The following is a 27055-nucleotide window of genomic DNA, read 5'->3' as shown; positions in this document are numbered from 1 at the left end:
TGGTCTGTGTTTGCTTGTCTGCCCACCTTTGGCTGATGCCCAGAGTCCCTGGGCACTTGCTGCCTGATGCCTACCCCTGCCAGTCATTCCCCCATTCACCCAGTGGGTGGTGGGATGTGAGAGAGCTTGCATTGGGAAATCCAGTAAATGGGGGACAAAGGTTCATCCTTCACAAGTCTACTCCCCAGACCCTCTCCCCTGGGCACAGGAAACCCACAGGGCAGGACCCTAAGATCTGGGGAAAGAGGGTACTGAGAACTTTAAGCGCCCACAGATCCTTCTCCATCCCCTGGGGAATTCCAAGTCACCACCCCTCTCACTGGCTTCTACCAGGGCCCAGGATTCAGGCATCCTTTCCACAGCCTCAACATTTTGGAAATCTTCCCCTTATCAACTGCTCCCCAGCCTGGGTGCCTGGAAGATGGACTGGCAGAGGCTGCTTTGTTGCATTTTGTTTGTGCTTTGATGCCAGGAATGCCGCCTAGTATAAGTCCTTAGGGGGGCACATGGTGGGGGAGCCAGGCTCTCCTTGTCCTCCAGCTGCTCTGCCCCCTTCCCTCCTTCCCTGACTCCAGGACTGAACCGCTCCCATGCTGTAATAAATCTTTGTAAATAACTGCTGAGACTTCTCTTTCAGGGGGAAAGGAGAGGGAGGAGGTAACAGGTTTCCCTGTTACCCTGTGATGGTCATCCAAGGGTCAGGTCCTCGACCCTAGTGTCCAGTCCTCTAGTTTGGAGCCTTGACTGCTGACAAGCTCCGAGCCCTCTTGGGAAGGACCACAGGAGTTCTTGATCCTGCTGGGGATGGCTGAAAGAGGCAGAGGGGGAAAGAAGAGTCCTTCAAGAGTAACTGGATTCCTCCAAAGGGCCTGTCCCCCAGCCCCACAGGCCTCCCCGCAGGAAGATCCCTTTTTCTCCACAGTGCCAGGCCTGTGTGGCCCAATAAGGATGATGCCCCTGGGCTTCTTTCCAACACCCCTACCGTTACGAATATCCTTTCAGGCCTAACTTTAGCTGCAGCCCCCACTTCCGCCCCTTGGGGGTGGGGCCCGAGGGCTTGGGGGCGGGGCTTCAGTCCTACGCACGTTCGCTCTCGGGGGCGGACTCAGTGGCGGAAGTGGCGCCGCCGGGAGATCCCCTTCCTCTCCGAGGCGCTGCTGGGGCCGCGGAGACCGGCTGCGGCTGGGGCTAAGAAGAACTGGGGCCGTGGCTGACATGGAGCAGGTGGGTCCGCGAGAGGTCAGTGGGACCGGGTGGTGGTACGAAGGCTACGTCTTGCCAGCAGATCCCGCCTCTCTAGCCGGTGTCCGTTCATAGTTCCGTCCGACCCTTCCCACACCCCCTGCGCCCCAGGTTCCGCCCCCTTCCTCTGCTTGGCCTTGCTCCACCCCGCGCCGGGTTCGAGGGTCTCGGGCGTCGACCGTCCGCGGCCCCGCCCACTCGAGAGAGCCCGGGAAGGGCGTCCCGGATCGGCCTCCAAAGCCTATCTCTTCTTTGTGAGCGGAGAAGCGAGGGGGCGGTATCAGAGTATTAAAGGACAGGAGTTGGATATGGGGAGGGGTCAGGGCCTGAGAATGAATATATCTACAAGTTACTGTAGGTCTGCGTCTCACTGTCATCCGGTCTCCCTCAACTTCCTTTGGAAATGGCAGTGAATGACTTCCTAATTGACATCAGAAGGGCCCTTTAGTGTCTTTCTTGAGTTCTTAGAGGTGCATACTAACTCGTAATTGAAGTAGTTGATACGTGCCTCTCTCCGCCTTTTTTGGCTTCCTCCGCGTCAGCATCCCCTTATTTTCTTCCTACTTCTCTGACTGTAGAAATGCCGTTTCACATTCTCCTCTCTCGCCCAGTCCCTTACTCTGTACACTGAATTGGGTGGTCTCGTCAACTCTCATGGCTTCAGCTTTACACCGCCTAAACACCCGAAACGCGCCCAGATCTACATCTTCAGCGGAGTGCCCCTCCCTGGAGCCTCAGACTTGGCCATCCAGCTACCAGTTGTACAGCTCCACTCCAGCTGCCACTCACTTCGTCTGAACTTGAACTGCTGCCTTCTCCCCTGCAGCTTCATTCTTTCTCTACCACCCCATCCCAGCCAGAAACCTGAGAATTATACTTCCTCTTCTTTCTCAATTCCCATATCTAAGAGGTGACCTGAACATGCTTCACACCTGGTCCTGTGCCTCTCTTTTGTTACCACCCTTGTTGATGTGTTTCTCACCAGGATGACTGCAGTGACTTCCCAGCAACTTCCAGTCATGGCTGCCTGCAACCCAGCCTCCAAACTGTAACTCTTGTGATCCTTTTATTTTTTAAAATTAATTAATTAATTAATTAATGGCTGCATTGGGTCTTCGTTGCTGCACGCGGGCCTTCTCTAGTTGCGGTGAGTGGGGGCTACTCTTCGTTGCGGTACGAGGGCTTCGCATTGCCGTGGCTTCTCTTGTTGCAGAGCACCGGCTCTAGGTGCACAGGCTCTAGAGCGCAGGCCTAGTAGTGGTGCACCGGCTCAGCTCCTCCGCAGTATGTGGGATCTTCCCGGACCAGGGATCAAACCCGTGTCCCCTGCATTGGCAGGCAAATTCTCAACCACTGCGCCACAAGGAAGTGCCTCTTATGATCCTTTAGAAACACATCTCATAATGTCACTTCCTTGCTTAAAACCCTTTGATGGTTTCCCATTGCCTATGGGAAAGACTGAATCTTTAGCACAATTTACAGAGCTCTCAATGACCTTACCTCTTCCCTACCCTGTGTGTACCCTAAGGTCCAATAATATGGCATTGCAGGATGCGCTTGTGCACACCTTTTGTGTCTCCATGCCTTTGCATGCACCAGCCCCGTTGCCTGAAAGCCCCTTCTCCTCTTACCTGCTGGGCTACCTTCTGCTTGTCCTTCAGTGCTCTGCTCAGGCAGCATCACCTCTGGACCACCTTCCCCCCACCACCCCCAAGGCTAAATATTGCCCCGAGTCCCTGCAGCACCTGTCCGTAATAGCATGATGATTGACAATACAGACTCCTGAATCAGACTTCTTGCGTTCTCATACTGTTTTGTGATCTTGATGAAGTCACTGCCTCGGTTTCCTCATTTGTCAAATGGAGATAGTCATGTGCCTACCTGACAGTTATTGTGAGTATTAAATGAAATAGTGTATGTTTAGGGCTTAAAACAGTGAGCACATGAGTGCTCAATAAATGTTAGCTATTACTCTTTTTTTTTTTTTTTTTTTTTTGCGGTACGCGGGCCCCTCACTGTTGTGGCCTCTCCCGTTGCGGAGCACAGGCTCCGGACGCGCAGGCTCAGCGGCCACAGCTCACGGGCCCAGCCGCTCCACGGCATGTGAGATCTTCCCGGACCAGGGAGCAAACCTGCGTCCCCTGCATCGGCAGGCGGACTCTCAACCACTGCGCCACCACGGAAGCCCAGCTATTACTCTTTACATAAGAATAATATAGAACAGTGGGTATAACTTTTTAAAATATTTTATTTATTTATTTTATTTGGTTGGGCCCCGTCTTAGTTGTGGGAGGTGGGTTCCTTAGTTGCAGCATGCGAATTCCTAGGTGCAGCATGCATGTGGGATCTAGTTCCCTGACCAGGGATCGAACTCCGGCCCCCTGCCTTGGGAGCATGGAGTTTTAACCACTGTGCCACCAGGGAAGTCCCAATGGGTATAACTTTTTTTTTTTTTTTTTTTTTTTCCGGTACGCGGGCCTCTCACTGTTGTGGCCTCCCCCATTGCGGAGCACAGGCTCTGGATGCGCAGGCTCGGCGGCCGTGGCTCACGGGCCTAGCCGCTCCGCGGCATGTGGGATCTTCCCGGACCAGGGCACGAACCCGTGTCCCCTGCATCGGCAGGCGGACTCTCAACCACTGCGCCACCAGGGAAGCCTATAACTTTTAATTTTATAAAGTGCTTGAGGACAGTTGACGTGGCTTACTTCTCATTCTGTCCCAGAGCCCCAAAGCCTGACTCTTTGTCAATGAATATGACTCTTTGTCATTTCTCATGACTCTTTGTCATTTCTGCTCAAGAAATGAATCTGGAAATGAATAAATGTTACATGGCAAGCATTAATTCTAGAGAAATGTACACAGAGCTCTGGGAACCCAAGCAAGAAAAAGGCCAAGGATGGCTTTCCAGAGGAGCTGACAATTAGTGAGGGGCCTTAGAGCGAGAAAATGAGTTTACCAGAGGAGGTAGAGACCAGGGTGGGCTCAGAGAATGGAGAGCTGGGTCCTCTGAATAGAGAGCGCTTGCAGGGGAGGGGGCTGAGGTGGGCAGGAGGGCAGAGGCAGGCTCCGCTGCCGAGGCTGGGGATTCTTTCCCTCACCTGGCCATGAAGAAGTGTGCCCTGCAGGGACCATGCCCTGGGGAGGTCTGGAGGCCTGGTACCCGTGTTTGGGGACAGGTCCCTGGGGTAAGGTCAGCATGCACTCCTGTGGGCTGGGCCTGTGCTTTAAACCTGAATCTGGGCTTTTGTTAGTGCCTGGAATGCCCATCTTCCTTGCGTCCAGCTGGTAGATGTGGAGGCCCGAGTCAAATGGCTTCTCCTCCCTGCGGCTTTCCTGACCTCACCCACTCTAGCCTGGGTCAGATGCTCCCTTCTCTGGGAGCCCACAGTCCTTTGTTCGTTCCTCCCTGAAAGTGCTGATCACAGCATGGCACTGTACATTTATCTGTCAGCCTCCCTCAGCAGACCCGGAACCCCTGAATATCCCCAGGGAGCAGCACAGCGTCTGGCACACTGTACGCTCTCAGTTCTCGTGCTGCGGTAAACTGAGCTCTCCCACACCTAGACTTGTTTGGAGGAGGGGGGCGTGGGTGAGACCAAAAATCCTGTACATTTGACAGCTCACGCTTATTGCATTGAACGGTAGAGATGGTTGGCCCCATTTTACAGACAAGGAAGCTGAGACTTGGGAGGTGTCTCAGCAGGAACTTAAGGAACCATGCTCTGACTCCAGGTCCACAGCTGTCTCCCAGAAACTGCCTCGGACTCCCAGCCCTCAAAGGGGCAGCTGCCACATCAGTGGGATAACCGACAAGGAAGGCATCCCATCCGGCCGTTGTGTGTCCCTCTGAACTTTTCCTGCCTGGGAAGAGGCTGATCCTGGCTTTTGTCTGGTCAGAGCTGGTGCTGGGAGGAGTCTGTGCTGAATCAACCCCACCCCTGCAGAGCCCTTCCCTCAAGTAGGCTGATAGGACTGAGATCGCCCTGGAAGATGACAGGCTGTTTCCAGACTGACCTTGAGAACTTGACCTCATTAGCCCCCATTTGTATCCAACAGCACCAAGGGGTCGGGTGGGGCCTGACTCACCAGCCCTTGAGTAGGCCAGGGGTCAGAGAATCACAGAGCAGGGGGCATCTCCAACATTAACAGGGCCTGGCATGTAGAGGGAACTGAAGGGCTGAGTAGATCTCAGTTTGTTAGGATTTTCCAGTAAACGGTACCGTCAGAGCCTTCTGGGCTGGGGAGGGGTAGGGAGTGCACAGTGATCAATATGGTCTCTTGGCTTGACTGTACCCTCTCCACTTCCCCAAAAGGAAGGGAGAAACAGAGCCTGGCTTGGGCTTTGATATCTTATTTGTCACTGCTGCCGTGTCCTCCTCTCCTTAAATTCCTACCTCTCCAGGGAACTTCCCAAGCCCTCTGGGTGGGGCAGAGTAGGTGCCAGTAAGCCAACTTTGTCGAGGCTGATGGCATGGGCCACTGAGCCCTGAACTACAGGAGAGCCTAATGTGTACCATCCTGGGCGAGCAGCTCCCTGAGGTCAGGGCCCATCCTACCACCTAGCAGTACTGATGGACCCTCAGTTTGGGCAGAGTGCCATGCTACACATGCCTGGCCCAGGGCCCTGCCTCTAACACTGTGGCCCCTAATATTAGTAATAGCTACTGTTATTTAAGGACAGGCACTTTGCAGGTGTTATTTCTAATCCTTTCAATAGTTCTGTGAAGTGAGCACTCTACCATCCCCATTTTACAGGTGAGAGACTCAGTGGTTTGGTCAAGGGCACACAGCCTAATAAAGAACGGCCTTGGGCTTTCAACTCCAGGTCTGCTGACCAACCCCCAAACCCACACCCTTTCCCTTGTTCCAGGGTAGGCATTACAGATCCACAGGCCAGTGAACCTACTAGATATGTGCCATGTATGGCCAGACACTGTGGCTGGGCCTCAGGGGCTTAAGGAGAGATGACTTTGAGGCTCAGGTCTAGTGTGTTGGGAGGGAAGTGCTGAGGCAGAGTCCCGAGACCTGGGCTTGGGGAATCCTGAGGCTGAGGGTGAGGTTTGCCCAGGAGGTGCCTTGTGAACTGGTCTCTGAAGAGTTGGAGCTCCCCCCAGGGGGCGGAGGTCATTCCAAAATGGGGAAACAGAGGCACTGGAGGCACAGAAGGGAGACCAGCTGGCCATGGTGTGTCCTGGGAGCAGCCAGTGATCTGGACAGTATTGGAGGAGGGGTATCAACCCCACAGCAAGAGAAGAGTGCCGGGGACCCTTTTGCTATCTGAGGGATTTAACTCCTCACCCGGTCTTCTCTCTGTGAGTTGGGGCTCAGGGAAGAGGGGAGCTGCCGCCCTGCCTGAGGGTGCCCAGGAAACCAGTCCCCCTTGCCCGTTGGTAGCGGAGGTGCCGGGGCTCTGGGCAGCACGAAACACCAAGAGAGGGTGGAGTCCAGCTCCAGGAGAGGCTGGACAGGTGGGGCCGCTCCTCTAGGGCTGGGTGTGAACGTACACCTGTGCGTGTGATGCTGCAGGAGAGGGTGGAAGCAGTCGTTCAGCGCATTTCGTGAATATTTACCGTGAGCCTGGTACTGTTCTGCGAACTGGGCACGCAGCGGTGAGCAGAGCATGGGAGTCCCTGTTCCAGTGGAAGAAGGCAGGCAGGAAACAGCCCAGCAAACATACAGTATGTCTGGGGTGATGTGTGCTGTGAAGACGAATAAAGCAGGGGAAGGGAGTGGAGGTTGGGGCTAAATAGGGTGTTCAGGGAAGGCCTCTCCAAAGGGACCAGAATGGAGGGAGAGGACATTACAGAGACCTAGGGGAGGAACAGACAGGACAGCAGGAACAAGGGTCCAGGGCTGGGAACGTGCTTGATGTGTCCAGGGAACAGTGAGGGACTGGTGTGGCTGGAGCAGAGGGTTCCAGGGGAGGAGGCTAGGGGAAGAGGAGGCTTACAGGCCAGGGTGGGGACTTGGGCCTTTACTCTGGGGCAGCTGGAAGCTCTTGGAGGTTTGGGGCATTGGGAGGTGTGGTCTGACTTTTACTGGGATCCCTCTGACTGCTGCGTTGAGAATAGACTCGGGACGAGGACAGGAGGCGGTCGGGAAGCTGTAGCAGGTGAGAGATGTGGCTCGGGCAGGTGACGGTAGTGGTGAGCAGTGGCAGCTACTGGCTGGATTTTGAAGGATTTGTTGATCGTTCAGATGTGGAGCGGAGGGCACTGGGCTCTCCACAGGCCCTGCCTGGGTGGCTGTTAAGCTCTTTGGGGTCTTTTGACACCTCGCTCCCCAGCCAGCACAGGCTCTGGAGGCAGCCACGTTTGGGTTCACCGGGTCCCAGCCCAGCACTGAGGGAAGCCCACATGTCCCTGGGGTCAGCTCTGCTGCATCCAGGCTGGGGGGCTGTAGGCAGGCCTCTCTGAGCTTCAGTCTTCTCATCTCCACAGCTCCTGGTAGTGGGTGCAGTGAGTAAAGGAGAGGATGTCTGCAGGGGGCCAGCGTGGGCCACTGCCAGCCCAGATTTGTTTCTAGTGGATGGTCTGCAGGCCTGTTCGGTCTGCTGTCCTCCGTCCCCGAGCCAGCTTCCACCCAGACCGGCCAGCAGCAGAACACAGGCCAAGGCCGACCTCTTCTGCACGCAGAGCCTCTGCCTCCTGCCCCGCTGTGGATTCTCCATTAACCTGGGCATTAACAGGGGCTTGGTCCAGAGCAACCCCAGCCCTGGCCTGAGGCCGTCCCCCAGAGACAGTCAGAGCTCGAGGCCGTGTTTCCGCCAAAGAGGCAGGGGTGTCATGTTAGCTCACCGTTCTGCAGCGATTGCTCTGCGTCAGGGACTGTTCGGGGCCATTATGTGTAATAAGTCACTTAGTCCTTATAATACCTCCAAGAAGTAGGTACTACTGTTACCCCCATTTTACAGGGAGAAAACTGAGGCACAGAGAGGTTCAATGACTAGTAAGGTGGGAATCCAGGCTTTGAATCTTCTCCTGGCTTGACATCCAGTCCTTTCTTGGCTTCACCGATTCCTCCTGATTTGTGCTGAGTTAGGGACCCGTCAGGGAAGCCCCCGTGGCTAGTGCCAGCATTTCCTGAGCAGTGCAGCGTGGGGGATGTGTTTTGAGCCCGTGTCTCCTGTCCCCTCAGCCTGGGGAGAGGATTTGGAGGAGCCGCACTGCTCCGAAGTGAGAATCATTTCTGGATGTGGGTGAGACTTGTTCCGTCCCCTCGGGGTCACAGAGCGCAGCTGGTGGAGGGAACACTAGCTAGAACTTGCGCGGCTCGGCCCAGCCCTCCGTGGGAAGCTGGGCAGAGGAGAGGGTGAGAGGACCTCAGAGGGAGCCGTGGTGGCCGTGGTTGGCGTCTATGGCACGCTGACTCTGTGGTGCCGCGCTCCCCACGCACGCTGTCTCCTCTGATCCGCCAGGTGGCCCAGGCTCAGTACAGGTATCCCCCGTTTCCAGGTGCAGCCTTGGGGGCTTGCTGAGTGAGGGAGGGAGGGAGGGACATCGCTCACATTGCAGACTTGCCTTGGCCAGGAAACGCTGGCTGGAGCTTCTGGCCTCGGGTGTGACTGAGGCCTGGGAAGGACCCTGTCTGTGCCCCTGCCACCTAAGAACCGTGGAGATTGGACCCTGGGGGAGGCGGGGGTGGGGGGAGCAGGCACCAGTGGGAAGGGGTAGTATCAGAGATCAGTCCCAGGCCCCGCGCTCCAGAGCCTGTGCCGGGAGCCAGGGCAGCCCCCCACCTCCCGCCGCAGCCCCTCCCTGGGGAGACACATTTGCCTGGAGCTGCAGTAGCTGGGCCCTTAGTGCACAAGGTGAGGGAACCTGGGCTGAAGGCTTGGACAGCTTGCTCTGGGTCACCAGGCGGGTGGACTGTGGAGCTCACATTTGAACTCAGGCCTTTGGGGGTGACTTTACTACTGTGGTGTGTAAGCCCCACCCCCTCCCGCACCCCACTTAATCTCCCTCTCACCTGGACGGCCTTGCCAGTTGCTGGTTCCATCCAAGCACCTGCCATCCTTCTCCCGACCTGCCGGCCTGAGGCGGTAGCAATCATTGCTGCCTTTGTTATTGTGGTAAAGCATACACAGCGTCACATTTACCGTTTCAGCCATTTTCAGGTGGACAGTTCTATGGCATTAAGTATATTAGCGTCCCCTTTACTTAATGCAGCTGAAGAAACCGAGTCTCAGAACGGCTCTCTTTGCCCCGGCTCGCACGGCTGGTGAGGGCAGACTGAGACTTGAGCCCTGGCCGCAGAGTCCAGTCCTCTTTGCACAGTACAGCTGCCTGCTGCTGTCCGCTGAGTCGGGCCCCACCCAAAGCTCCTGCTGCGCTCGGGCTAGTGTTTCCTGGGGCGAGTAAGAGAAGGCCTGGGCGGGGGCGTGAGGGCCCACCCCTCCCCTTTGCCTGCTGAGCTTTCCCTGGGCCCAGAGACCTGCCTTGCCCACTCCTCCCCACGCCTCTTTCCCTTCAGAGCCAGGACGATAAAACCTCCAGTTTCCCCTCCCTCCCCGCAACCCTCCCCAAGCCTCAGCCGCTCAGCTTCCGCAAACACATCAAGGGTCAAGTCTGCAGGCAGCCCAGGCGGACTCCTTCATGCCACACGTGCTGCTCCACTCCCGACGCCTCTGAAGGCGCTTGGGAAGGGCCGGTGACAGCAGGTGGTGGGCCTGGCAGGGGGCGCTGCTCCCAGGGGGCTGCATGGCAGCCCTGGCGGGGGCGGTGGGCGGAGGCCAGGCCAAGCTGCTCTGCCGGCAGCTGCCACCTTCCATCCTCCAGGGTCAGGGCAGTTCCAGGCCAAGGTGGCTTTCACCTCTTAGACTGGCAGGTGGTCGGAGGGAGCTCAAAAGCCTTTTGAAGTCGTCTGAATGAGTCATTTTCAAACCACACCCAAGGAGGCGCCTCAGAGGTGACCATGGATGGAGTCTGAGGAGAGGCTGACCGGTGGGGCCCTCTGTGGCCGCGTCTTGTGGCAGGACCCACACAGTCCTGCTTTTATCTGTTTTCTATGTTGAGGTTCTTTTTTTTGGCTGCGCCCAGGGAGTGAACCCAGGCCCTCGGCAGTGAAAGCACAGAGTCCTAACCACTGGACCACCAGGGAATTCCCGTATATTGAGATTCTAAGTAAGGTTTTCTTGTTGCTGTTTCGTTTTAAGTTAAACCATGGACCTTTTTCCCACATAGAGAAATGGAGGTTTGCTAAGAAGGACTTGCCCAAAGTTATTCAGGGTTAGTGGCTGCCCTCAAACTGGGGCTCAGGTCTTAACTCCTGACCAGTGCCCATTCTACCCTACCAGCTCTTGCTTATTTGGACCCGGAGTTTCTTTCCTGGGGGAGGGTAATGTAGAACCCTTCTCTCTCTGCCTCTTGGCCAGGCGCCCCCACCCCTGCTTCAGAGCTCCCGGGGTTGGCTCCCTCACATCCCTGCGTCCACAGCTCACCCGGGCTCCCCCAACACCTCTGCTCTCAGCCCCTGTCTGTCTCTCGCTTCCACAGGGATATCTAGGGTGTGAGTGTCAGTGCTATTGCCACTCTGAGTGTGTCTCACACCCAAGCTGTTGCCACCCAAGTCCTGTCCCCAGAAAGGAAGGGGAAAGCCAGGGGGAAAGACAGACAGACCCTGCAGCAGACTGGGAGTGGGGAAGTCACAGCGCCCTGCCATGAGATAAGGAAGAGGGAGAGGGGGAAGGCAGGTAGAAAAGAGGAGAGAGAGGGAAACATGAGAGAGACTGATCCGATGGGGGTGGAGAGAGACTCACAGATGGGAGAGAGATGGAGAGGAAGAACCAGAGAGGGGGCGAAATAAAGATGGACGTGGGAGAGGGTACAGAGACACTTCTAAAGAAAGGTAGAGAGGTAGCTTGTGAGAGAGACAGAAAGGGGGAGGAGAGATAGAGACAGGTCTGGCAGGAGACAAGAGGGCTATTAGAGACAAGCGAATGTCACCTGCCCTGGGGCTGCGGCCCTGTCTCAGTGAGGGATGCGCTGAGCATGCAGTCTGGCACCAGATCCAGCTGATGGACGTTGGGGGGTCCCATTGCCTGCGGCCTGTCACATCCCCTCCTCTGACTGCCGCCTTCCAGAGCTGGGCCCAGCCTTCCTTCAATACCCTCCAGGTGAGCTTGTCACAGGGATCCCAAGAGTGTGGTAGTGGGGGGATGGCCTTGGGCTGGTGCCTCTGCTGAGAACAGTCAGCTCTGTGTCCACTGGCACAGAGGCAGAGGGATGCGCGATCCGGCTTGCTCGGAACCCCCTGCTGGCCACATATGGGGGGCTTGTTTTGGACTTAGTAGATGGAGTGGGGCGTGGAAGGTAGCAGACATAGCAAACGTATGGAGGGGACAGTGAATCTGGAGGGGAGACTGGTTAGATCTTGCCTTCCCAGGATCAAGCACAAAGATCTAGGGCTCCCCTTCCACTGGCCCCCAAACCTGCCCCCTGGTGCTGGCGTGTGAGAACACTCAGGGAGACCCTTGATGGGCTCCCAGAAACTCAGGCCCCACTACACTGCATCAGCTCTTCTCTGTCTCTAGACTAAACCTTTCCTCCCCCCGTGCAGGGGACAGGGCCTCTGAGGGCCCCCGCCAGCAAACTGGTAGAGCAGAGACCTTAGGCCTGGGGCTGAGGGCCCCCGCCAGCAAACTGGTAGAGCAGAGACCTTAGGCCTGGGGCCTGCACGGCAGGGAGGGGGTGCTCCAGGGCCCCTTTTGTCTCTAGGGTTCATGAGGATTTCAGCCTCGTGATTGCACAGGCAGGTAAGGGATGGGTAAGTCCATTCACCCTTTCGGAACCTTGGCTGTCTTATCTGAAGAATAGGAGGAACCATCTTGCCCTGTGTGGGCATGAAACACGGCCATGGGCGCAGTGTTCTGTGGGCACTGGAGCTCTGGGCGAGCCTTGGGTAGTGGCTGGGTTTGCCCTGGTCCTCTCTACCATGTAGCATGGAGCTGAGGGCCATCCATTTATTCAGCATTGTGCTAGGTCCTAGGACACAGCAGAGACCAAGTCAGATAAAGGCCTGCACCGTGGCGTTTGCAGAACAATCAGTAAGATGGTTTCAGATGGTGAGAGTTCACTGAAGAAGGTAAAGCCCCGTAAATTAACTGGGACTGGGGACAGGAGGGTGGGAGGCTCTGAGGAGAGGGCTTTGGAGCTGCCCGTTGAAAGGACTGGGGAGAACATTCCACCCAGCCCGGAGAGCTAGGTCTAAGGCTCCCGAGGCAGGACCGGGCTGCCACGTGTAGGGACCTAGAAGGCCCGGGTGGCCATCATAGTGAGACGGGGCCCGTGCCTTGTGCGAGGAGTGGTGCGAGGAGCCAGGCAGAGCCACGCCCTGCGAGGGCATCACGAGGAGGGTGCTGTTATCCTCAGACCCGGGGGGCGCCCTTGAAGGGCTGTAAGTGGGGAACGGCAGGATCTGATCCATGTTCTGAAAAGCTTTCTCTGGCTGTCGTGTGGAGAGGTGGTTGCTGCGGGGTGGGGAGAGGAAGCCTGGAGACACGCCCATGAGGAGCAAGTTGGAGGCTGGGAGAGAGCCGTGCTGGGTGGGCCTGAGGTGGCAGTGATGGGGACATAGCTGGAGATGAAGATGTCATCCCGCCATCCCGCCCCCAGCGCAGAGCACTCTGCTCTAGGAAGTCCCTCCCAGTCGCCATGGATTAGGGGGTGGGAGGGTAGGGCTGGCTGCTGGGAGGGAATGTGGCTTTGTGCTTGGAAAACAAAGAACAGAGCTTGGGACTGACTTCTCCTGGGGGTGGGGGCAGGCCCAGAGGCTGAACCACAGGGCAGCGCTTGGCAGGAGCAGGCTGTGCCCCCAGACATCGGGGAGGATCCCAGAGGCCTCCAGGGCTGACCGTGGGGCTGCAAGACTTTGCCGGGGATGGCGGGTGTAGCAGCACGACAGAGTGAGAGGGATACTCAGACCCCTCCAGCCTGAAGGGCAGGCCACGGTGGGAAATTAGGCAGAGGGCCCTGGGCCACCGGGTTAGGCTGGGGCTGAGGGGCAGATGTGTTTGGGAGCAAACGGGGTCCCCGGGGGCTGCGTGGGAAGGGATGAGGGAGGTGACCAGGACCTCCAGGACCCTGACATGCAGGACCTGAGCCAGCCGCCCTGTCTTCCCGCAGCCGTGCCGCTGAGGCCCGGCCCTGTCTGCCTGGAGGTGGGGGCCGCCAGGATGAGCAAGCTGTCTGGGGAGCCGGCCCGTGACCTGGAGCGCAGCCTGCCAGCCGTGGCCTCCCTCGGCTCGTCGCTGTCCCACAGCCAGAGCCTCTCCTCGCGTTTCCTCCCGCCGCCTCGCGAGAAGCGCCGGTCCATCTCCGACGTCCGCCGCACCTTCTGCCTCTTTGTCACCTTCGACCTGCTTTTCATCTCCCTGCTCTGGATCATTGAGCTGAACGTGAGTGGGGGCAAGGCTGGAGGCACAGGCCGCACTGTGGGGGTTGCCTGGGCCTCAGTTATTCCATCTGCGGTATGGGAGGGTTGCCTCCGGCGGCAGGGGGCGGGGGGGGGGGAGGGACTGTTGATTTCCAGGTAAAAGGAAGAATGAGATGATAAGAATAGCTGTTCTCATCTTCCAGAGAAAGAAACTCAGAGAGGCTGAGTCGTTTATCTGAAGTCTCTCAGCAAGTATGTGAAGGCGGCAGGGTTTGAACCCAGACTCTCTGGCTCCAGAGCTTGCAGTCTTGACCTCTGCGCCATACTGCCCCCTAGCGGACACTCTTGAGGAGGGAGCCCAGAGGACTCTGGTTGAGCTGTTGAAAGCTTTGTCTTCTTTCTGCTCTACATTACTCTCTGGCTCAATTCATTCATTCATTCATTCATTCATTCAACAAACGTTTTTGAGCCCCTGCTGTGTCCCAGATACTGTGCTAAAAGCAGAGGGTACAGTGGGGAGCAACCAGTAAAAACTCCCAGTTCCCCGTGGCACCCAGCTCTCCTTCCCCACTTGGGGCATTCTTCCAGTGCCCCCCAGTTTGGCCTCCTGGGTTTGGTGAGATGCCACCTAGCAGTCTGGAGGCGGAGCTGCCTGTCGGGGCAGGGTCTGCCCCCTTCTCCCCCTGTGCAGTGCTTGGCCAGCTGGTGGTGGGACCTAATCCCCTGGTGCTAACAGGGCAGAGCAAGACCTGATATAGAGGCAGGAGCTGTGGAACAGGGCATCCCAGGCTTGGTCCCATGCCAGCTTCTCCTCTGTAGTAACTGTGTGACCTCAGCAAGGGACTCAGCCTCTTTGAGACCCCCTGTTCTCCTTGTGCAAAGTGGGTCAGAGTTCTGCATGGCAGGTGCCCTTCCTCCAGATCACAAGCTCAGGTGTCAGGAGAATGACTGGTGCTAGAAATGAATTTGGAGAAGGGGCTGGTTTAGGGGTGAAGAGGGTAAGTTTGATTCCAGGCGTGTTGAGCTGGAAAGCAAGGCAGGGCTCTGAGGGTGACTGTCCTTTGTGCACAGGGATGAGCTGGCACCTTCAGCGAGGAGCCACAGCCACGGGGCCTTTGGGACCATCTTACCGATGAGAGAACTGAGGCCCAGCAAGGTTCAGGGCCACTTGAAGAGCTTCCGAGGTCTTAGACATTCTTGCTTTTGAAGGTCCCGTGCAGCATCTCAAAGCAGACGCTAAAATTCACCCACATCCTTCATTCAGTATATATATTTACTTGCCAGAAAAGAGCTGAAAAAAATTTTTGATAATTTTACTTTTGAAACTCTCTGGCTGTATTGGCTGTAATAGCTTAGCAGTCATCATGCAGACTTGGGAATTCTTGCAAAGTGCGCAAATCTAACCTCCAAATTGTTTTCAAATGTGATGAAAAATTTCAGAGTGCTGGATTTAATAGTTCATAGAATCAACATAATGTTTCACTCAGTAGACACTTAATTGAAATTTTATTAATTTTCAGTTCTGTCATCTTATTTTCATATTTTGGAGCATATATTTTTTAAATTCTCTAACAGACTGTGTGTTGCCCAGTGGATGCAACGACCCTGGCCGGGTTATAAGACCTGTGCCAAAGTCTTGTAGCCCGTGGCAAAGCAGGGGCTGGAACTCCACTGTCCTGGGTCCTCATGCAGTAGGCAGGTGGGTACCCAGGCAGAGGGAGAGTTCTCTGTAAAGAGAAAAATGGTGGAAGACAGAGCTTGAGGGACAGGGGCTGTTAGGGGTGGGAGGGGCCGTGGAGCCCAAGAGGGAGCAGTCAGGAGGAAGAGGTGGACCGAGCTGGGGCGGGGTGCGGTGTCAGACCAGGGGCAGCGAGGCGTCAGACTCCACGGGGCTCAGAGCGGTCTTGAGGTTGAGGCATTCAGTGGGGATGTGCCGGGGCTCGAAGTTCAGTGAGGGGCTGTCCACATTGCTGGCTCCTGCCCCGAGCATCAGAATCACCTGGGAGTTTTATAACCATTCTAGATGCTCAGCTCAGCCTGAGATTCAGACCCAGTGTCTGAACATCTGTATCTTTAACAAACCCCCTCAAGCCCCACTGCCCCAGTTCATATCATCTGCCGGAGATCAGAAGCCCCGGTCCAGGTGTGAAGGCTCTTCCCCTTCAGGGCTCCCAGGCCCCATTCCTGAGAGTCCCCTTGTGCCCCCCTTCTCCGGGGGCTGGCGCCCCACCTGCAGAGGCGTAAGCCTGCCACCCCATTCCTCCTGAAGCCTCAGGCTGCTCTAGCTCTCAGTGTCCATCCAGACCCCTCACTCCCCAGCCAGGGTCTCAGGGGTCCCATTGAAAATGTGTGGGTGGCGAGGGCAGGGGCAAGGACCAGTCTGCTCGCTCTGAATGCCACCCCCTCTAGCAGCATGATGGATTTTGCCCATTAAGCACAAACCTAATCAATTGATTTGCCACCTGGGGCTCCGTCTGACACCACTGCCCACCCCTGGCCCCCATCACCCCAGACGGATGCTTGGCTGGGAAGATAGAGCACCGCAGTGGTGGGAGGGAGATGAAATTATGTGAGAGGCATGCTCCCAGCACCCTGTGTGCCAGCGCTGCCTACCTGCGTAGGGCTCATCGCCTCTCCTGCACAGCCCCAAGGCCCTCCAGGCCTGCCTCCTCCTGGGCAGTGTGCCCGCGAGTGTCTGAGCCTCAGCTTAGCCCCGCCTGTCTGGGCTGCCTGGATCCTTAGAGAAACAGTAATAGTGCTGGGGTCTCAGGTCCCTGGCTGGGCTCCCCGCTGCCGCAGGGGCTTCTTGGGTGGTAGCTGAGCATTTGCAGCCTCTCCTCCTGGTTCTACTCTCTCCCCCTCCCGCCCCTCCCCCTCTGGGAGAACAAGGGGCAGCCCTGGGGACTTGGTGCCGCTTGCAGAGCTGTCCACATCTCTCTCTTCAGACCAACACAGGCATCCAGAAGAACCTGGAGCAGGAGATCATCCACTACAGCTTTAAAACTTCCTTCTTTGACATCTTGGTGAGTGGCCTTGGAGATCCTGGGGACAGAGGGCGTAGGAGCGTGACTCTTTCGCTGGATTCTCTTCTCGCAACACACATCCTCATCTGATCAGGGAGACTTGCTCCTATCTTCAGGGAGCCCTCAGTATTCAAACGGGTTCCTAAATGAGGCCCCACCTTCAGAGAGCCCCAAGTGGGAGGGGAAGACGAGAGACCCCTATCCAAGAAGGTCACATCCAGATCGTCCCCAAAGAAACGCTGACTTGGCCTCGGCCATCCTCTCCTGGGGTGTGCACACCACGTGGAGGGAACCTCAGGCAGCAGGACTGGAGGGGGAGGCCAGCCTTCAGCAGCGGTAGGGCCATTGGCTTGCCCGTGATGGTTCCCCGGCCCCCCACGCCAGGTCCTGGCCGCCTTCCGCTTCTCCGGACTGCTCCTGGGCTATGCTGTGCTGCGGCTCCGGCACTGGTGGGTGATTGCGGTAAGATGCCACTTTCCTGGCAGCTCTCAGGCCCTGGCGGGGCTGGCGCAAGAGATGGGATGGAGGAGGCCTCACTCCCCAGCCTCTGTGTTCGCTCTCTTCCTCCTTCCCTCCCCTGGGCAGGTCACCACGCTGGTGTCCAGTGCATTCCTCATTGTCAAGGTCATCCTCTCTGAGGTCAGTGGCTCAGGGTCTGGCTGGTCTGGTGGGCATCTGGCCTGAGGGGTGGGCTTCTCCCAAGAAGGGGCCGCTCCTCTGATTTGGGGTGTCTGACCCTGTCGTCGGGGTTGAGGTGAGGGGGAATCCTGTCCTTTGAGATTTCTAAGGGGTCATCTCCACTGGCTTTCCGCACTCGCCCTGCTGCAGCCCCAAGGACGGAAAGTTCCTCCTCTGCCTAACCTGAGTTTATCCTGCTGCAGAACCCATTAATCCATCCACCTCAAAGGCGCGTGCCCCAGAGGGTCCCCACAGCTGGTACCAGGAGCGGGGTGTAGGCCAGAGTCGGTAGCCCCAGGGTGGGGCTGTGGGTTTGAGGTGACTCCCTGCCGTGGAGCCCAGCCCCCCCCCCCCCACAGCTGCTCAGCAAAGGGGCCTTCGGCTACTTGCTCCCCATCGTCTCCTTCGTTCTCGCCTGGTTGGAGACCTGGTTCCTTGACTTCAAAGTCCTTCCCCAGGAGGCTGAGGAGGAGCGATGTGAGTGCTGGGGGGTGAGGGGGTGCAGTGAGGGTCGGCCCACCCAGGAGAGGAGAGTTTCGGGCCTGAGAGCCAGTTCTGAGCTCTCTTGCCAGCTCTGCCTCTGGGAGCCTTAGGGTGAGCCTGGGCTGGGGGGCCCCAGGCCGACTGTCCTTGGTCTGGGGCGATGGCTGCCCACGTCTGCTCCCCCAGGGTATCTCGCTGCCCAGGCTGCTGTCGCCCGAGGACCCTTGCTCTTCTCCGGCGCCCTGTCCGAGGGCCAGTTCTATTCACCCCCAGAATCCTTTGCAGGTGCGGGCTGGTGGGTGGGAGAACTGCCTTCGGGGAGGGGCGTTGGCTGGGTCTGTTCTTTCTGTTCGTGTCAGCTCCCCGGGGAAGGCGAGCAGCCCTCTGCCACACCCGCTTTCATACCCCTACACCATTGCCCTTGTACCCCGAACCCCCCCCCGACCCCCGCCGCCCCGCTCTCTCCGCCTCTTCCCATTGTCCTCTGCTTGTTTTCTGCAGGGTCTGACAATGAATCAGATGAAGAAGTTGTTGGGAAGAAAGGCTTCTCTGCCCAGGTATCTGGCTGCCTACCCCGCCCCGGGTGGGCACCCTGGAGGAGGGGCCAGTGGTGCGCTCAGCCAGGTGGGCAGGGGCTTCCCAGCGGAGGGTAGACCTTAGGCAGCCTGAATGCCAGTCTGTGTCCATCTGGGTGTGTGCCCCACTGTCGGTCAGGCCCACTGGTCTGCTTCCTGCCTGGGGCCTGGGGGTAGCAACCGCAGCCACGGCACCTGGTCCCAGGAAGCCCGCAGGGCCCGGGAGACCAGCCCAGACCCGGCATCTGGACATCTGGCTGAGTCAGGCTTCCCACCCAGCCCGGTGCAGGAAGAGCAGGTGGGGTGCAGACCCCAGGCTGACCCCTTCCTGACTCCCATCCCTGGCCAGGAACGGGAGTACATCCTCCAGGGGAAGGAGGCTATGGCGGTGGTGGACCAGATCTTGGCCCAGGAGGAGAACTGGAAGTTTGAGAAGAATAATGTAAGAAACCTGTCTCCCACCTGATCCTGAGGGTTTTCCTGTGGGGAGTTTTCCCTCCCTTTTCTGAGGCCTGAGAAATAAGCCCAAAGATTGCATGGGTTGGAACCATATTCCTAACCCCGGGAGAGGGGGCTGAGCCCTGGGGTCAGCCACTTGGTTGGGCTGCATTGGACATTCCCACCGCCCCTCTCCCTGCTTCCCCCCCCACCTCCCCCCGCTGCTCTGCTCCCTCGGCTCCAGCTTTGAAGGGGAAGCCAGGCTTCGGCCCTGTGTCTGGTGTTTTGTTTCAGGGTCAAAACAGTATTATCTAAAAAGATGGCAGAGAGCTTGGAAAACAGAGGGAAAACATCGTCATCCCTTTCTCTGGCCAGTTCCTCTGGCAGCCCTTGTCGGCCTGGAGACACGGTCCTTCGTGGTTGCAGCCGCAGCTGTGCTCCTGCCTTTAAACTTGATATCAAAAGCCTTTCTCTCCTCGTTGCGGAACATTTGTCAGAACCACTGTTTTTTTTTAATTGAAGTGTAGTTGATTTACAATGTTGTGTTAATCTCTGCTGTACAGCAGGGTGACTCAGTTATACACATATGCACATTCTTTTTATATATTCTTTTCCATTATGGTTTATCTCAGGATATTGGAGATAGCTCCCTGTGCTATACAGTAGGACCTTGGTGTTTATCCATTCTAAATGTAATAGTTTGCATCTACCAACCCCAAACTCCCCGTCCATCCCTCTCCCTCTCCCTACCCGCCTTGGCAACCACAAGTCTGTTCTCTTTGTCTGTGAGTCTGTTTCTGTTTTGTAGACAGGTTCATCTGTGCCATATTTTAGATTCCACGTATAAGTGATATCATATGGTATTTGTCTTTCTCTTTCTGACTTACTTCACTTATATGATAATCTCTAGTTGCATCCATGTCGCTGCAAATGGCATTATTTCGTTCTTTTTTATGGCCGAGTAGTATTCCATTGTATATATGTACCACATCTTCTATATCCATTCATCTGTTGATGGACATTTAGGTTGTTGCCATGTCTTGACTATTGTGAACAGTGCTGCTATGAACATAGGGACTTTTTGAATTCTTTTTGAATTATAGTTTTGTCCAGGTATATTCCCAGGAGTGGGATTGCTGGATCATATGGTAATTCTAATTTTAGTTTTCTGAGGAATCTCCATACTGTTTTCCATAGTGGCTGCACCAATTTACATTCCCACCAACAGTGAAGGAGGCAAGGAGGCAGAACCACTTTTTTATTTTTTGGCTGCGTTGGGTCTTTGTAGATAACTTCGCGCAGGCTCTCTAGTTGCGGCGAGCGGGGGCTACTCTTCGTTGCAGTGCATGGGCTTCTCATTGCGGTGGCTTCTCTTGTTGTGGAGCATGGGCCCTAGGCGTGTGGGCATGTGGGCTTCAGTAGTTGTGACGTGTGGGCTCAGTAGTTGTGGCTCACAGGCTTAGTGGCTCTGCAGCATGTGGGATCTTCCCGGACCAGGGATCAAACCCGTGTCCCCTGCATTGGCAGGCGGATTCTTAATCACTGTGCCACCAGGGAGGTCCCAGAACCACTGTTCTTTAATGGCTGCTCAGATATCCCAAAACTCCTGGAGTTTTCTACCCTGAGCTGTTAAAAACCTGCCCTGCCTGTCACCCATTCCTGCCCCCCAGGCTCCCCTCTGCCCTATGCTCACCTCCCTGCCACCCTTCTGTCCCTGCCACAGGAATATGGGGACACTGTGTACACCATCGAGGTTCCCTTTCATGGCAAGACCTTCATCCTGAAGGTGAGTGAGGGAAGAGGTGTTCTGGAGCCTCCTGCTCTGCCTGGGACTCAAGGAAAGAGCCCGGGGGTAGGGGGACCCTCCGGCAGGTTTCTCCCAACCAGGAGGGAAGGGCTGGTGTGCCCGAGAGGGCACCACCCAGCCCTCTGCCTGCCCTGCTCCAGACCTTCCTGCCCTGCCCCGCGGAGCTGGTGTACCAGGAGGTGATCCTGCAGCCCGAGAGGATGGTGCTGTGGAACAAGACGGTGACAGCCTGCCAGGTGAGCCGAGCCAGGGGGCCAGGCCTGGTCACCCCTCAGGGCAGAGGCAGAGCGACATGGCAGATGAGGGCGCAGTTGTACCCCAGCATGACCAGTGACCCCCAGGGGACCCAGGTCATGTCATTGGACTGCCCTGTGCCTCAGCTTCCCCATCTGTAAAATGGGGATGGTGGTACTAGTGCCTCCTGGAGAGGGTGGGGAAGATGGAAAGAGGAAAAGCGCAAAGCGCCTGGCCCAGCCAGTGCCCATGAATGGGAATGGCTCTTAATTAAGGGACCTGAGCGGAGAGCAGGCTGGCCTGGGGCTTTCCTGAGATGCTGGGACCCTTCCCTGGGGTTTTCCTGGGGTGGATACACCTCACGTCTGCCCTGACGCCCACAGATCCTGCAGCGAGTAGAAGACAACACCCTCATCTCCTACGATGTGTCTTCGGGGGCCGCGGGCGGTGTGGTCTCCCCCAGGTGAGTGGCCCCCAAGCTCCCTCCTCTCAGCCAGGCCGCCTGGACCTGGCTGGACCGCCTGGACCTTCTCGGCACCCCCTGACCTAACCCAACCCCTCCAGGGACTTCGTGAACGTCCGACGCATTGAGCGGCGCAGAGACCGATACCTGTCATCGGGCATCGCCACCACCCACTGCGCCAAGCCCCCGACACACAAATACGTCAGGTGAGCTGAGCCTTGCCTGGGGTCGTCTGCGCCGGCCCCTCCCCTGGTAGCTGTGGGGACAGGGCAGGGTCGGTGTGTACAGTTGGGCACTTTCTCCTGCCGAGGCTGCCTTCCTGTCCCCAGTCCCGCTGCCCCTAATCCTGCTTACCTGCTGGAGGCTGGACCCACCACCAGGCTGGAGGGCAGCTCCAGGATAGACCGTGAATGGGGATGAATAGGGACCAGCCCGGGGAAGGGGGCTGGGAGCCATGAGGTTGCACTGGTCTGGGGGACCTGAGCAGGAGGCTCTGTGTTCTGAACCATCAACTTCCTGCCTAAGGAGACTCGGGCCCCTTTCATCCCCTCTGCCTGCCCCGCGGCCTTGCCTTCCTCCTGCAGCGCTTGGAAGTACCTCCAAAGGAGAGGCCTTACTCTCTACTGCCTGTTGCAGGGCCTCCTCCAATTCTCCTGCTGTCTAATCCTAGCCCTGCAGGTGACCTCCTCCCAGATACCCCACTCTTCCCCTTCTGTCCTGGGGTTCCTCAGAGAGCACTGTTCTTTGAGTGTCAGCTTGGGGCTCTGGTCTCGCCACCACCGCAGACTTGCTGGGTGATGGGCAAGCTCATTTCCCCTCTGGGTGCCAGCTTCCTTATATGGAGTCAGGGGAGCTGTAGGCGAATTAAATGGAGATGGGATGTGCACCATACAGCTCAGGCCTGACGCCGCCTGACAAGGCGCCCCCTCCTGGAGACCAGTGGCACTGCACCGCTCCCAGAGCTGGGCCCTGGTGAGAAGTGCCCGCCCAGCCCACCTCCTCAGGACTAGAGCAGACCTAGAATCCCTGGACCGACTAGATGAGGGCTGGGAAGGCGGTGAGCTGGGGCTTCCCTGCCACTGGGGGTATGCAAACATCGGCAGGCGGTTGTAGGAGGATTCGAGCGTCACATGGCAGGTGGGGGTGGAGGGCTGTATGCTGTGGCCTCTGGGACACCCGTCCTGGGCCCTGCTCAGGCAGCGAGGGGGTTGCTGGACCAGCAGCTCCCTTCCCTCTCCCACCCCAGTCCAGGGTGGGCCAAGAATGGGGCGGTGGGGGGGAAGTCGGTTTCTGCCTGGCTCCAAGGTCCCCCACTGGTGCCTCTCTCCTCAGGGGGGAGAATGGTCCTGGGGGCTTCATTGTGCTCAAGTCAGCCAGTAACCCTGGAGTCTGCACCTTCATCTGGATCCTTAATGCAGATCTGAAGGTGGGCGCGCCGGGGCTGCGAGGCAGGTTCTGTGGAGCGGAGGGGCCTCTGCTGTGTGACCTTGGGCGCTCCCTGCTCTGCTCAGAGCCTCCCCTACTCTCCGCCTCCTTTCTTACTCTAAAACTGGGGGCAGGGTCCAGGTGGTCTTCTCCCTGAGTTGCCGGCGGGCTTGTGCCTCCCCTTTTTACCTCTGACTCCCGAGGACCCCAGGAAGGGGGTGGCTGGCTGCCAGCCCAGCCCCTCCCAGGTCTTTCTGTGTGACTCACGCCAAACCCGGGGCACGGCATGTTCTTCCTGCCAGGGGGGAGGGGGGAGGGGGGAGGGCAGCCTAGGCTGCATTCCAGAGCTGCACCTGTGTTCTGGCCCAGAGCAGCTCCTGCTGGAGCCAGTTGTTGAGGGGGAGCCCCTGCCCAGGGCAAGCCTTCCTGGAACTTCTCGCCTCCCCCAGGGCCGCCTGCCCCGGTACCTCATCCACCAGAGCCTCGCAGCCACCATGTTTGAATTTGCCTTTCATCTGCGGCAGCGCGTCGGAGAGCTGGGTGCACGGGCATGAGCGTGCCCCCTCGCCACCCTGCGGGCCAGGGTCCTGTCGCCACGGCCTCCAGAGCCAGAGGAGGGGCCGGTTGGGCTTCCCGCTGCCCACAGGGGACCTGGCCTCAAACAGTGGGGAGGAAGGGGCTTCCTCAAACAGTGGGGAGGAAGGGGCTTCCTCCCACAGCAGCCCCTCGGCCCCAAGCTGCCACCCTCCACGCGCTTCACTGTGCCTGGAATCCCTGGCCGTGGGCAGGTCGAGAGCTCAAGCGTCTGACTCTGCCGCTGAGGCCAGTGGGGTCCATCCTGCCGACGTTTACATGGCGTCCCTGCCTCCTGGAAGAGGAGATCCGCTGTCCCCACCTGGCCAGGCCGGGGTCTGGAATGGGAACCTCGGACTTGGTTGGGGAGGACCCTGGGCAGGACAGAAGTCAGGGCAGCCTTGTCACCATTGTGAAGGCGCAGGACCCCCTTCTTCCGCCTGCTCTCTCATCACAGTGTTTTAGGATTACTTAAAGGGTCTGGGACCTTTTTCCACTTGCACTTGTGGGGGTGTAGGTTGCAGGTGGGAGTGGTGGGTGCCGGCAGGGAGCCTGCCTCTCCCAGGTTATCTTCAGGTTGCCTCCCCCCCCACACCCCGCCCAGGGCCTCGTTGGGGACCTTTGTAATTTGAGCCAATTAAAGACATGAACTCAAAAAAAAAAAGAAAAAAAGCAGTCCTTCCAGCCTGGCCTCTTGAGGGAAGAGAAGGGCAGCACCGCGGAGGCTGCAGCCGCCACGTGACACACCCTCGCAGAGCCTCGCAGAGCCGGGATGGAGCCAGTGGAGCCCCAGTTCCTGGAACCACCCCCAACTTTCTTGAATGGTTCAGCTGGGCAGATGACTGGTCAGAGAAAAATTCCCCGCCTCCCTGCCGGGTCTCTGGGTCTCCGGTGAGGGAAGGTCAGGTTAAGGTCTCCAGCCCAGGATTGGGAGGAGGGAGGTAGGGAGAGACCTGGTACCCAGGCCCACAGCAGGCCTTGGTTGCCACTGGGGTCCCAAGGCTGGGGTCCGGGGGGAGCCTGGACGTGGGGCCTGGCCTTCCAGGTCACTGATTCACCGCCGGGATCCGGGCCTCTGGGCTCCACTTAACCTCCCGTCTCTGCCCCATCACACTGGGGCCACCAGAAAACCTGCCCTCCCCCCTCCCTGCCTGCAGGCTTCCGGAGGAGCTGACTTGCTTAGAGCCAGGGGTGGGGGCGGGGTCTCCTCTTGGTCCTGGCTAGGTGTGCGGCCCTGGGCAAATCTACCTCTCTGAGCCTCCATTTCCTACTTTATAAAAGCTTTTGTAAGGTTAAAAGATACCAAGAATCAGGTGTGCTCAGTAGTCAAGAGGATGCAGTTCTGCCCCAGGTGGGTGCCCACAGGCCTTACCACTGAGTTCTCATCTCAGCTCCTGTCCCTGCCTCTCTTGGTGCCCTTCGCTTTGTCCACTCGGCGACGCCCTTATTCCTCCTCCCCCATGCCCTCCACCCTGTGTGCCAGCTTCCAGCAGCACGCGCCGCTGCTCTCAGTGCTGGGCTGTCCTGGCAGCCCTCCTACTGGCCTTCTCCCTGGGGATGAGAGCCAGGTCCTGCCCAGTGGCACCCTGGAGCTGGCAGGACCCAGAACTCTTCTGGTACGGCCATTGTGAACAGAAAGGGGGCAAGATGAGGCCCAGAGAGGGGCAGACGCTGACCCATAGTCACATAGCCCATTTATGGCTGCTTTGGGGCTACAGCCAGCTCTGGCTGCCACTCCCTGGAGCCCCTGGATTCCCACCTCACCCCACCTGCGGTGTTGGGGTAGAGCTGGGGCCACCTCCCACATCTGCTCCCCCCACCCTACTGGCCCAACGGGAAAGGAAGACGCCTGGCAAAGGTTGGCGTCCAGGATCCCACGTGTGGAATTAACTTCCGTTGCCCCTGCTGGTGAGGTGGTGGTCAGGGGCCAGGCCTGGCGGCACTGTCCCTTCTTGCTGAGGGGATAGTCAGGGGATGTGCCCTTGAGCCCAGGCAGTGGGGAAGGACACGATGGCCTGGTACAGAGCCCAGAGGGGGCCTCGGTTCCTGCTGTTTCCTGCTCTGTTTACAGACAAGCCGCTGTCCTCCCTGGGTTAGGGGAAGGGGTGGGGCAGAGGGCAAGTGCCAAGGTGGCACGAGGCTGGGCGCGTGCCTGGTCCCAGACGGTGTCTGAGGAGTGTCAGACACCTGGAGGTGTCACGCTGAGGACCCCCGCCCCCACAGGAGCGCCTTGAGCTCTTCAGAAGCTGACCTCTGACCTGGGGGCAGCCAGAGTCCAGGTACCCCAAGCCCCGCCCTGGGCCCAGAATCCCCCAGCAGTGAGTCTTGGCTCTGCTTGTAGCATCTGACGCCAGAGGGCCTGAAAATAGCCCCTGGAGGAGGGGGAGGGTGGGGCTATTTAAAGGGCATGGGAGGAACAGAGCCCAGAGGGAGTGAGCGGTCATCATGGCCACTTCAGAGCTGAGCTGCCAGGTGTCCGAGCAGGACTGTGAGCGCCGAGAGGCCTTCTGGGCTGAGTGGAAGGATCTGACGCTGTCCACACGGCCTGAGGAGGGGTGAGTGCTGGCCAGCTGGGGGTCCCTCCTCCCCTCCCCTAGAGCACCCTTCCTGAGCCTTATGAAGCCGGAGCGCAAAGGCCAGGAGAAGTTTCGGGGGGTGGGGGCCAGGAGAGTTCCCGCTGGGGGGAGCAAAGTGGAGTCACCCCTCCAGCACCCCAGGTCCTGGCACCCCAGGTCCTCAGCGTGTGACTGGAGGGCAACAGGTCACAGGAGTTCAGTGTCCCCTTCCCCTCTCCTTCCCAGTTGCTCCCTGCATGAGGAGGATGCCCAGCGGCGGGAGACCTACCACCGGCAGGGGCGGTGTCAGGCGCTGGTGCAGCGTTCCCCCTGGCTGGTGATGCGGATGGGCATCCTGGGCCGCGGGCTGCAGGAGTACCAGCTGCCCTACCAGCGGATGCTGCCGCTGCCCATCTTCACCCCTGCCAAGGTGGGCTCCACCAAGGAGGAGCACGAGGACACCCCCATCCAGCTGCAGGAGCTGCTGGCACTGGAAGCAGCCCTGGGTGGCCAGTGTGTGGACCGCCAGGACGTGGCCGAGATCACCAAGCAGCTGCCCCCTGTGGTGCCTGTCAGCAAGCCCGGCGCCCTGTGTCGCACCCTGTCTCGCTCCACGTCCCAGGAAGCACAGAGAGGCTGAGAGGGACGGTGACGTGGGCTCCACAGTGCCTGCCCTGGGCTGGGCCCTTCCTGGCTAGGACCACGGAGGGGAGCTGCTGGCCATGGAAGCTTTGTAGTTTGCCCAGAATTGGGGGCTAGGGGAGGTGGGAGCCAGAGGCCAGGATGCCTGGGTCTCCTGAGTTCCCACAGGGAGGGAGCAAAGACGGTGGGCACTAAGGGTGGAGTGCTGGGGGCCAGCACAGCCGAGTACCCCCAGGAGGAAAGGCAGAAAATGCTGGTGAGGGTAAGAGGTCCCTGAGAGGAGTGACCCCAGTCCGGATTTCAGCTTCAGAGAAGGATGAAGAAAAAGCATAAGGAATGCTCAGGGAAGGAGGCCTGGAGAAGAGCGGAGGGAGGGGGACGTGAAGAGGGCCGAGGCAGGGTGGAGCTCCCAGCACCCTCTGTTAGCGCTGCAATAAATGCTCAATCACATGCCAGAGTTTCGTCTCTTTCCTGGTGGTTGAGGGGCCCACCCGTTGGTGTCCCCCCTATGCTCACTTCTGGGAACAGGCCCTGCATCTGAGCTA

General features: G+C 58.2%; 2 protein-coding genes across 2 annotated transcripts; both read left to right on the top strand.

The window, feature by feature from the left end:
• Window positions 1-1136: 1136 nt before the first annotated feature.
• STARD3 (StAR related lipid transfer domain containing 3) lies at window positions 1137-23420 on the top strand. The gene is made up of 15 exons (XM_082860981.1): window positions 1137-1224; window positions 13365-13636; window positions 16560-16637; window positions 17022-17099; window positions 17223-17276; window positions 17675-17792; window positions 17985-18083; window positions 18300-18355; window positions 18723-18815; window positions 20535-20597; window positions 20759-20854; window positions 21236-21315; window positions 21417-21521; window positions 22648-22741; window positions 23190-23420. The coding sequence occupies exons 2-15, from the start codon at window positions 13415-13417 to the stop codon at window positions 23292-23294; spliced, it is 1341 nt and encodes a 446-aa protein (XP_082717107.1). The 5' UTR covers window positions 1137-1224; window positions 13365-13414; the 3' UTR covers window positions 23295-23420.
• Window positions 23421-25751: 2331 nt separating this feature from the next.
• TCAP (titin-cap) lies at window positions 25752-26935 on the top strand. Its single transcript, XM_082861009.1, has 2 exons — window positions 25752-25868; window positions 26115-26935. The coding sequence occupies exons 1-2, from the start codon at window positions 25759-25761 to the stop codon at window positions 26506-26508; spliced, it is 504 nt and encodes a 167-aa protein (XP_082717135.1). The 5' UTR covers window positions 25752-25758; the 3' UTR covers window positions 26509-26935.
• The last annotated feature ends 120 nt before the right edge of the window (window positions 26936-27055 follow it).

This window comes from Leucopleurus acutus (assembly GCF_964270905.1).
Source record: "Leucopleurus acutus genome assembly, chromosome: 19".
NCBI classification, from domain to species: domain Eukaryota; kingdom Metazoa; phylum Chordata; class Mammalia; order Artiodactyla; family Delphinidae; genus Leucopleurus; species Leucopleurus acutus.
The sequence above is the reverse complement of the archived record's forward strand: the minus strand, read 5'-3'. Positions and strand labels throughout refer to the sequence as shown.

What these genes read in the sequence shown, in the direction of transcription:
- TCAP (XM_082861009.1), top strand. Translation starts at nt 25,759, where the DNA reads ATGGCCACTTCAGAGCTGAGCTGCCAGGTGTCCGAGCAGGACTGTGAG. An exon ending in TCCACACGGCCTGAGGAGGG is followed by an intron (nt 25,869 to 26,114) that starts GTGAGTGCTGGC and finishes TCTCCTTCCCAG; the next exon opens with TTGCTCCCTGCATGAGGAGG.
- STARD3 (XM_082860981.1), top strand. Translation starts at nt 13,415, where the DNA reads ATGAGCAAGCTGTCTGGGGAGCCGGCCCGTGACCTGGAGCGCAGCCTG. An exon ending in TCAAGGTCATCCTCTCTGAG is followed by an intron (nt 17,277 to 17,674) that starts GTCAGTGGCTCA and finishes CCCCCCCCACAG; the next exon opens with CTGCTCAGCAAAGGGGCCTT. An exon ending in GGCGGTGTGGTCTCCCCCAG is followed by an intron (nt 21,316 to 21,416) that starts GTGAGTGGCCCC and finishes CAACCCCTCCAG; the next exon opens with GGACTTCGTGAACGTCCGAC.